Source organism: Mesoplodon densirostris, chromosome 3 (genome assembly GCF_025265405.1).
Source record: "Mesoplodon densirostris isolate mMesDen1 chromosome 3, mMesDen1 primary haplotype, whole genome shotgun sequence".
Taxonomy (NCBI): Eukaryota; Metazoa; Chordata; class Mammalia; order Artiodactyla; family Ziphiidae; genus Mesoplodon; species Mesoplodon densirostris.
The window spans coordinates 154,989,169-154,999,446 of record NC_082663.1 but is presented as its reverse complement, the minus strand read 5'-3'; the positions used below and the strand labels follow the sequence as shown (position 1 = coordinate 154,999,446).

Below are 10,278 nucleotides of genomic sequence, written 5' to 3'. Positions count from 1 at the left end.
TCACAGGCATCTGGTTCCCTCTGAGCCACCCCAGCTTCGGCTCTCTCGTGCCCTCCCCCTACATCTGGGCTTGGCTTTGGTTTCTGGCACAGTTGCCAAGTTTTGGTACCACCCGCCGACTCCCCGCTGGCTATACTGGCCAGCCCAGCTCCCTAATTGCTGGGTGGGGAGCTGTTCTGCAGAGCTGGGACACCAAAAGGTGGACCCCAGCCACCGTGGGGCACATGGGCACCCAGCCTGACCAGCTCCAGGCTCTGGGGGTGACTCAGGCTTCAGGCTAGCACTGAGCTCTGGAGGGCCCTTTGGAGGAACCATTGACCCCAAAACCTCGATTAGAAGGGGTGTGTGAAATGGGTATTAAGGCCTGTCATGGACAGGCCAGCCTAACCCAAGTGTCCCTGCTTTCCCTCCCCAGGCAGAGGACCTGGGCTCAGGGGTGAGCCCAGATGGGTCTCAGCTAGGCCCAGAGGTCTGCCCTGGCCACAGGCTCCAGCCAAGCCTGGCCAGTGCTAAAACGGGCTGAGACTGGTGGGAAAGAATGCAACAGAGGGAGGGGCCAGGAAGCAGCCCTCCAGGCCTCCAACCCAGGAACCCCAAACACACCCCCTTAGACACACCCACCACCCACAGCACATCTCTACTATACACACCTGACACTCACACAGACATAAACACACCACCCTCACGGCAGACAACACACAGCCTGCTCTCTGCCCTAAAAAGGTGGGGCACACTGGCTCACACTCCACAGCTGCATCCAAACCCCTGCACAGCGACTCCGCTCCACCACCAGCACCCACCTGTTGGGGCCTGAGGGGGCTGCCAGGCGTGGCCAGGGAAGGAGCTGATCACAGCCATAGGGAACAAACTGGGGGTCTCTGCAGAGATCTCAGAGGTGGCCACTGCCCCACCATGACAAGGCCTGGGAGGGAGACGTCTGTGTGCTGGCTCCCCTGTGGCAGGAAGCACATCTAATTCACCCCTGACCCCCCCACGCCCTGACAGCCTAACACAGCATCAGGCAGGCAGGAAGTGCTCCATGCATGGCAGCAGTTATATGGATGCATCTGTAAGGACATCAAACTTCAGAGCAAGGGCTAGGGAGATGCCTCTTGCACAGCCAGACTGGTTCTGTGCTCCAGATCACCCACACAGGAGGGGGCAAGGGGCCAGAGGGGAAGCCAGATGTCTGAGAGCGCAAGGATGGGAGTGGGTTTTAGGGGCCAAGGACCAGCCTTGGCTAAGAGCAAGGGTCAGGAAGCTTAATGCAGGGCCAGGGATGGGGGTGCTTCCTCCCAGGAAAGAACTTTCCAGAATACAAATCAGATATCTCACTCCTGCTCAAGAATACCCCATGGCCCCCCATGCCTACAGGGAAATGTCCACATTCCCTGTCGTTCTGTGGTAAAGGGCTGTGGTTCTGGCCCTTTACCAAGTTTTCTCTGCCTCATCTCCCGCACCTTCCCAGGGCCCTCATCCCAACGGAGGGAGGGGTACACAAGCCAGAGAGAAAGGTGGGAGGTATGTTCTGGGAGGGGCAGGGCCCCTCCAGCAGAAGCTGTCTTAGGCCGGCCCTGCATCCAGCTGGGCCTGGGAACCTGGGGCCCAGACTTTCCAAAAAGAGGACGTCGTTCCATGTTATAGCAATACCTTGGCTGACTTGCCTTCTGAAAAGTCCCACTGATGCTAAAGAAAGGAATTTCACCCCACATGGCAGCTAAGGAACTCTGTGGTGCCAGGGCAAGGATTCCTCCAGTCCCCAACGTTCATGTCCAGCAGCTGCACACAGAGGCACAAGGCATACCCTCCCCACTGACCATGAACATGGTGGAGCTACAGCCTGGGACAACAGCCCTAACCCTGACCATCCACGATCCTCTGGACTCAGGTCAGGGACACGCCCAACATCATTACCTGGTGCCTCCTCGTAGAAAATGTGATTTTATTCTGGGGAGGCCAATGTTCCCACCCCAGCCTCCCTCCCTCACGCTGGCCCTTTTGCATCACAGGGCTCTTCACTCCCAAACCTCCTTTCCTGGGCCACGCCTACTTCAGGGAGCAGGGCTGGGCTCTGCCTGGGTATTCCTCAGCCAGTAGGGCCTTGCCCTGGCTCCTGCTGCTGGCATCCATCCGGCCCACAGCCCCACTGGATCCCTCCTCTCAGCGAGCCTCTCCATCTTTGGCTGGTCACAGCAGATTCTGCCCCAGACCAATGTAAGGAAGGAGCTGGCCGTCTCAGAGTGGGCTTGTCCAAGCCATCTTCTGACAGTGCTTCTGCTGTCAGCCCACTCCGCTGGCCTCAGATCTTGGAGGACTCAAGCCGAGGGCTCCAGGGCGCGAGGGGCTCCCGCAGGGCCCGCAGCTCCTGTTCCAGCGCCTGGTTGCGGTGGTACATGTCCATGTAGCCCCCCTGGATCTCCCGCTGGTAGCGCAGCACCCGCTCCTTCTCCTCCTGCCATATCCGCCGCTCCTGCTCAAAGCGCAGTGCCTGCTCCTGGCCCCGGAGCCGCTCCTGCAGCAGCTCAGCCCGCAGCTGCTCGGCACCATCTCCGGCCTCACTGCCTCCTGCCTCCCCCAGCAGCCCCCTGCTCTTGCAGTCATCGGTCTCACAGCTGCCTGGGGCCTCCTCTAGAGGGGCCTGCTCCTGCAGGCTCCGCACAGCCTCTCGCAGCTGGGCCAGCTCTGCGTCCTGGGCCTGGGCGTGCACCCGGCTGCCCCGAAGTTGCGTCTTCAGGCTGAAGATCTCAGCAAGCTTCTGTGCCAGCTCAGCCTGGGCCTCCCGCAGCTGCTGCTTCAGGAGGCTAATCTCTGCTGTCTTCTGGCGCACCTGAAGGGGGGACAGGGATGGGCAAGAGCCAAGCAAAGCAGGGTAAGGGGGGACCAGTTGGAAGGCAGCTAGAGGATGGGACGACAGTAACGAGGGCAGGAGTTTCTGAATGCCTAGTCTCTCACCTCCCAGCGGGCTTCTTCCTCTGATCGGGCACTGGGATCGGCCTCTGTGCCCAGGCCCTGCTGTGCCCGCAGCTCCTTGCGTAGGCGCCGCTGCTCCTGCTGGGCCATGAACAGCTGTAGCTGGAGGTTGCGCTCACTACGCTCGGCCTTCTGGGTCACCTCGTGCAACTGCTCCACGTACAGGCGCTTCAGCTCAGACAGCCACAGCCGCTGGCGCTCCTCCAGCACCTGCCAAGAGGAAGAGGCACCCACCATGCCCCGATATCCACACACGGCCCTGCCCCCCGGACACCGGCTGCCTACACTCCCATGGCTGGCCCACAGATCCAACACTCCAGCTGCTTCTAACGTCCTGTGCCTCAACACCACAGGGTCCAGGGTCCAAGGCTCTGGCCACACATGTGCCCTAACCCACGATGTCCTCCAGAGGTGAAGTGCCCTCAACACGTGGCCCTCCCGGGGAGTCTCCCTCCCACCCAACTCCCAGCAAGGACCACCAATGTCATGACATCCCCACCACATGGGGCCTGGGGAGAGGAGCCAAATCACCTCTCTCTTCCTTATTCTCTTGTGCCCAGAGCCGTGTGGAAGAGCTGGCTGGTGACCCTCTGTCTGCCCTGTACTCTAATGCCAAGGGACAGAACAGCGCACCAAGGCAGGGGCTGCTCTCACCTGCGTGAAGGGGTTGGTGCCATCCTCATCACTGAGGCCCCTCTTGAGCTCCTCGCAGGTGTCGGGCAGCACGGCCGCCATGTCCTCGGCAGTGGGGCAGGAGAACTCGTAGTGGGGTGGTGGTTCGGGCAAGCAGCTCAGCACAGCCTCCTTGGGACCCCGTGAGGCCCGGTCCAGGGAGCCCCCGAGGTGGTTAATATGGCCCAGGGAGGAGCAGAAGGGGCCAGGGCCAGTGCTGGGACTGCGGCCAAAGCTGCCTCCGCTGGAGGAGTCGGACAGACTGGGCTCGGGCTCGGGGCCACCCGCATCCAGGCTGAGGGCGTGCAGCAGCTGGGCACGGGCCTGGGCCTGGCTGGCCCGGGGCCCCGGGCTCAGGGGAGGGTGGCAGGCCAGCGTGTGCAGGCTGCCATTGCTGCGCCACAGCTTCTGACCCTTGTGGGCCGCCAGGCTCTGCGTGGACAGGAAGCCTTTCCCGGTGCCCAATGCCGGCTTGAATACTGATGGGCGAATGTGGCACTGCCAGGAAGAGAGGGCAGGAATGAGACCCTGGGCTGACTGCTCTGCTCTGCCCTCCGATGCTCCCTCCCGCAGCCCCTGGGAATCCTCTTTGAGAACATGGGGGACATGTCGCCAGGAGGCAGTGACCAAGTCTCAAGCCAGCCCATAGCAACACTTTCATGGGACTTCCCTGGTGGCGCAGTGGTTAAGACTCCGCGCTCCGATGCAAGGGGCCCCAGTTCAATCCCTGTAAGGGAACTAGATCCCACATGCATGCTGCAACTAAGGAGGCCACCTGCCATAACTAAGGAGCCCATGTGCCGCAACTAAGGAGCCCACTTGCCACAACTAAGACCCGGCGCAACCAAATAAATAAATTATATATTAAAAAAAAATTCCGCACGTTATTAAAAAAAAGACTTTCACATCCCATCCCAGCATCAGGGTCTCCAAGGAAGTCCCCATCCCCACACTATTACAGGAGGGAGGGGCACGGCAGAGGCACACCTTGTCAAAACGACCCCGCTCAGGCAGCGAAGTCTTGCTGAAGTCACCAGTCCGAGGATGTTCCTGGTAGTAGAGGGTGGCATAGTCGGCAGGCTCGTTCCGAGGGGCCCGCTTGGTGGTCTTGCTGTCCTTCTTGGAGAGGTGCAGGTAGCTGAAGAGCTCGCGCTGGCCCAAGCCTTTCCGGAACAGCCCATCAGGCTGGCGGGAGCCCCGAGACCCTGCGAGTGCTGCCCGTAGCTCTTCAGGGGAAAAGTCCTGCCGTTCCAACAGGCTGCCCACGTTGCCCATGGCAATGCCAGCAGGGCCTGGGGCTGTGGCCATGAAGTTTCACCAGGGCACAGGCGGCTGCTTCTGGGGGTCGGGAGGCTCCATCAGAGTAGGTAGGTGTTTGCTGCCCAACTCCCCTGATGCCCTAAAACCAGCTGCTTGCTCTCTGTGTCAGCTCCCCACCTGGCCCACCCAGGAGTGGCAGATGTGGGTTCCAGGGAGAATCCAAGACAGGATTCCTAGAGAAAGGCGTAGAGGTCCCAAGGCCACCAAGGCCACCTGTCTAGTGCTCCAGCTCTGACGAGGGGCTAGTGTGTGACTGGGGTCACGGGGGACCAGGACCTGAAGCAGCAGGATAGGGGCCCCTCCCAGGACTGGGCTAGCTGAGGACTCCATCGCTGTCTGACTCTAACTTTGTTCATTCTCCTGCCAGGCACCCAGTGTGGTGGGTGGGCAGAGGGCACCAGGGAACCAGGGCTGGTGGCCTCAGAATTTCCATTCCTTCTTCCCTTGGGAGGGGGAAAAACCCCATTCAACCCCGCTTCCTGCAGAGGGTCAGAGTTTTCCCAAGGGAAGCACCTGGCACGGGTGGGGTTGGGGACTACCGCAGGAGGGATACAAACAGGAAGGGCCCGAGGGGAAGGAGGATGGTGGGAACAATGGCCACAAGTTCCGGAACAGGTGTCCATGTTGGGGCAGTGGCGTGAGGGGGAAGGGCAGCTGGAGCCCCTGCCAGCCCCTGTATATGCTGCCCCTCCAAAGCCCACTACCAGGCAGCGGGGCCCACATCCTGACCCAATGTGTGGAACCAATCAGTGTGTGGGCCCTGGCTTCCTCATCTGGACAATGGCCATGACAACTCTTATCACTCAGGGATGCTGGGAGGACTGGCTAAGATTAGAGGACGAAACGCCCAGTCCAGGGCTTGGCCTACAGCCAGGATCAACACAGGCTGGCTGAAGCTGAGCTTGGCTGGTAGATGCGTGAACGCCGCCAGCAAGTTCCCGAGCGACCAGGTCTCCCACCTGTGCTGGGACCACACTGTGGAGGGCAGGGCCTGTCCCTAGTGCCCCGCTGGATCCCCTGTGTCCAGGCCAGCACCTGGCACATAGTAGGTGCTCAGAAAGGACTTGCTAAATGAACGAATGCCACCTTCTCTGCCTCCCACCCAGCTGTTCCCATTCACAGACAGACACCCAGCAGGCACAATGCAGCTGCCAGTCCACCCCCCCACCCTGCCCCGCAACCCAATATGCTTCCGGGACACTGACTCCCGCTCCAAACAATGGTTAGGAGGTTCCATCTTCCTCAACCATTTCCAGGTTTTGTGTTTGTAGAACACAAAGCTCACAGGGAGTGGGAAGGAGGGAGGGGGGTGGAAGGGCACGGCCCTGCCCCCACACCCTGTGGCCCTCAATCTCACCCCGGGCAAAAGCAACCTTCCCAACCCTCCCCTACCAGCCCCCAGACAGCTCAACCCCTCTGGGGGTGTCACAAGCCACACAGGGTTAAGGGAGTCATCCAGATAAGGAATGACAGGTGCTGGGCACCTACAGTGACATGGTCCTGCGTAGGGGTCTCACGGAGTCCTGGCACATGGTTAACTATCTGGTTTTTTAGGTAAGGGCACTGGGGGCTCCGAAAGGTGAAGTGGCTTGCCCAAGGTCACAGAGCTGGTCAGAGTGAGGATGCCTGTGATTCTAGTACCACGACTGCCAAATGCCTAGTGGGGACCCAGGATGTCACCCACAGCTCAAGAGCTGGAATTGAAGCATCTTGCCCCCCAATCTGACACCCCCTCACCATGACAAGCCCACCCAGCAACAGACACCGCTGTGTCGGACAGCCCACTGAACTCCTGTCACTGCTTCTTGGGGAGGTAGACAGCAGAGAATCTGGTCTCCAGCACACTCTCACACCATCTCTCCATGGGGCACCTCCCTTCGCCATGCCTCCGTTTCCCCACCCTTCCCCAAAGTGGTAAAGACTCTACCTGCCCTGCCATCCTTACAGGGTTGCTGTGACAGTCACAGAGATGGGGAGGTGAAAGGGCTTGTGAACTGTAAGCCTGGTGAGAGCATGGTGGCTAGGATGGTGGCAGCGATGCCAAATATGCCCACTTTCCCCCAAACACACAGTGCCTCACGTCCTGCTCGCCAGAGCCTCGATGCCTACCTCAGGGAGCAATAAGCGACACTCCATAATCCCCACGAAGGGTCTCAGGTCCGGGGGAGAGGCAGCCACGGGCCAAAACAGCACATACACCCCACACATACGGCAGTCCAGTCAGTGCCACCAGCGGCACATAAGTCCCTCCGTTAGAGGACACAGAGAGGATCCAACAGCAGACACAGTCACGCTCAAGGTCATCCACACGGCACTGATCACCTTCCAGACACACACATAACACACGAATACATATTGTCCTCCCTAGCCCCAAGGCTGCTAGATGTAGGGGAGTGTGTGTGTGTGTGTGTGTGTGTGTGCATGCACACACACACACACACACACACACACACACATGGGACCGGCTTTTCTCCACAAGTGAGTTGAGCAATTTGAAATAACTATGGAGCTAGATGGAGGGGCAAAAACAGCCCTTCCCTTTGTCTTTCCCTAAGGCCCCCACCCTCCACCCTCCACCCCTCCTAGATAACTTCTCTGGCTATATTATTAGCTCCCCAAGTAGGGCCAAGGCCCCTGGCTTTTGGGAGGCTCCACCCTGCCCAGGTCTCAGTCTGGGGACAGTCCTTTTTCCTAAAGGAGTCCATCCACGTCCTCTGCCTCCCCCACACCCCCAACACACACATTCCTTCCCATTGCTTGGAAGCCCAGGGACTGGTCCACTCAGGCCAGGGCAGCTGTGCAGGAGAGGATGTGGGGCGGGGAGGAGGGAGGGAGAGACAGCAAGTACCTTGCAGCCTCACTGGGACTGCCAGAGAGAAAAACAGGGCCTCGTCCTCCAAGTGCCTGGGCTTCCCCGCCCAGAACTCATTACGTGCCTGGGGCCCAGAGCTCTGCACAGAGCTGAACCTCACCACCACCACCCCACCGCCCTGCCAGCAAGGTTCCGGCTGGGCCACATAGGTCCTATTCTGCACAGGTCCCGGTTGGCCCCTTTACTCCTGCTTCCACCTCCCCCTCCACCCGCTCCAAGATTAGCCAGAAACGCAGACAGCCTGGACACTGGGAGCATCTCCTTTGGACCAACCCTTGGTGGAGACAGGAGAACAGGGCTGGGGGACCACCCTGGCCATGAAGCAGAATAAGAGAGGACACTCAGGGAGGCACTGTGCATCTCCTCTGGGGTGCACCCAGAGTACTCGGGTAGGAAGCTCCCAGTCTGGCCTTGGCTGCCTTTAGCCCCTCTTGAGCCCTGGCCCCAGGGGAGGGTCCCACCACCTGCTGCGGGATCAGCTTTGCTGAGGGGCATGACTGCAGCTGCCCCTGAGGAATGGGACTGGAATGTCCCAGCTCCAAAAGAGGGGGCAGTCAGTAAGAGGGGCCCGAGAAGGGAATGGGAGAGGCTGGCATTCCCTAGTCCCACTTCGACCTGTGAAAAGGCAGAGTCCAGCGTCTAAATGCTGCAGGAGCGATTCTTAGTATCACTATATGGTCACTTACAGTTGCACGGCACTGTACAGTTTTTATCAGCCCTTTCGTTTCATCATCTCATCTCCACGACAGCCTCATGGAGGCAGGGAAGACAGTAGTTACCCTTACCCCATCTTACAGCTAGGGAAACTGAGGCCCAGAAAGAGGTGACCTGCCTAAGATCCCACACGACAAGCAATCCCAACTCCCCAGGCAAGGCCCTCTCTTCTGCTCCAGGCTGTCCCAGCCAGGGGTTACCAGCTGCCCTCCATGGGCACACACGACTGTGTATTATATCTGCTCAGCTCCCCACACTTGCAAGGGCACCTGCAACCAAGTTGGTTTGAATCCCAGTCCCCTCAGCCTGGAATCCCCCCTGCTTGCCCCTGGGTCAGGAACAAATAGTGGAAGCACGGCTGCATTTGGACTCTGAGCCCTGGAAGCTGCTAGCTGTATAGGCGGTGGCGGGAGCAGGCTGGCTGCATTCATTCAGTCTCACACATACACACCCACACACAGCCAGCCGGTAGAGAGAGAAGCCCTGCCTAAGAGGGCTCTGGGAGGAGGCCCATCACCGGGCCCAGGAGAGCCTCCTGCCTCTCTCCCTCCCTAGTCCGGGCAGGGAGCACCAGGGCAGGGAGCACCGAGGCCGAGGGACAGGCTGAGCTCCTGGTGCAAGCGAGGAGAGCCCCGATCTGCTCGTGGAGGCGGGGAGATTGTCGGGTGGGAGATGACAGGTCCCAGTCCTTTTTCTGGACGCAGTCAGGTCCCCGATTTCCTCCCGGCCCCAGGCGGGCCCTCACTTTGGCCAATGGTTGTGGCCAGACTGGGATGGTGCTCAAGACCTGGGAGCGTCCCCGATTCATGGGACCCCTGGCAGCAGGCTGGCAGCTGCCGCTCGTACAGGGTAGGGGGTAGGGGAGGAAGCGGGTATCCAGGAGGGGGCGGGAGAGGGCAGGAGAGGGGTCTCGTGGGTAAGGTGGAGGGGCAGACGAGGTTGGCATCTCCATGGAATTTTCCCGGGGAAGGCTGTGCCCGAGGCGAGGGCTCCCCCAGAACTGCGGGAGGTCCTCCAGCTACCTGAGGGGCGGAAGGGGATGTCTCTTCCAGGCTCCTCTCTAAGGCTTGTCCCGAGCGGATAGGCTGGGGGCGGGGAAGCCGAGGTCAGACTCCTGCGCCAAGGGCACCTGCCCCACCCCAGCGGTGGTACAGGGGTCCCAGGAGCTGCCCCAAGGAAAGCGCGTTTGCAGCGTAACCTGCAGCCCGCCCTCCCAGCAGAGCGTCCCTGCTCGCGGACGGTCCCCGATCCCGCACCTCGGTGCTTCAGTATCTGGAAGCAAGGGGTACCTGGGCGCACACCGCACCTTGCCACCCTCGCTCACTTCTCAGACGTGAACCTCGGCCGGCGTAGGGCTCCAATTTGGCCAAGGTCGCGGGGTAAGCTAGACCTCGGCGGCCGGCCCCACCCCCCGAGTCCGGCCCCAGGCCGCTGCGCGCCCCACTCACCATGCCGGCTCCGCTCCGCACCCCTCGCGCGCTGCAGCTCCCTTGAACGGATTTGAACCCTCCCTCCAGGGCGCGGGCTCCAGCCGAGACTGCGAACCAGGCTGGAGCGGCCAGGCGGCAAGCGCCGGAAAAACGCGGGCGGGCGGGCGCCAAAGCCGGATTGGCGAGGGACGGACGCCAATTCGTTCGGCAGCGCTCCCTAGATTGCCCCAGAGGCGGAGGGAAAACCCGGCCTGACTCACTGGCGCACGGCCGGCCCACAGCCGGGCCCAGGCCCCCGGA

The 10,278-nt window shown here is 60.8% G+C and overlaps 1 protein-coding gene across 2 annotated transcripts; it reads right to left on the bottom strand.

The window, feature by feature from the left end:
* Positions 1-1,865: 1,865 nt before the first annotated feature.
* Positions 1,866-10,180, bottom strand: N4BP3 (NEDD4 binding protein 3). 2 transcript variants are annotated; one of them, XM_060092468.1, is made up of 5 exons: positions 9,997-10,180; positions 4,630-4,980; positions 3,625-4,140; positions 2,953-3,180; positions 1,866-2,827 (listed from the first exon to the last, which is right to left on the bottom strand). In XM_060092468.1, exons 2-5 carry the CDS (start codon positions 4,948-4,950, stop codon positions 2,300-2,302), a joined length of 1,593 nt encoding a protein of 530 aa, XP_059948451.1. In that variant the 5' UTR covers positions 4,951-4,980; positions 9,997-10,180; the 3' UTR covers positions 1,866-2,299. The 2 variants fall into 2 exon arrangements, with proteins under 2 accessions (XP_059948451.1, XP_059948452.1); XM_060092469.1 differs by having other exon boundaries at positions 4,630-4,977.
* Positions 10,181-10,278: the final 98 nt, after the last annotated feature.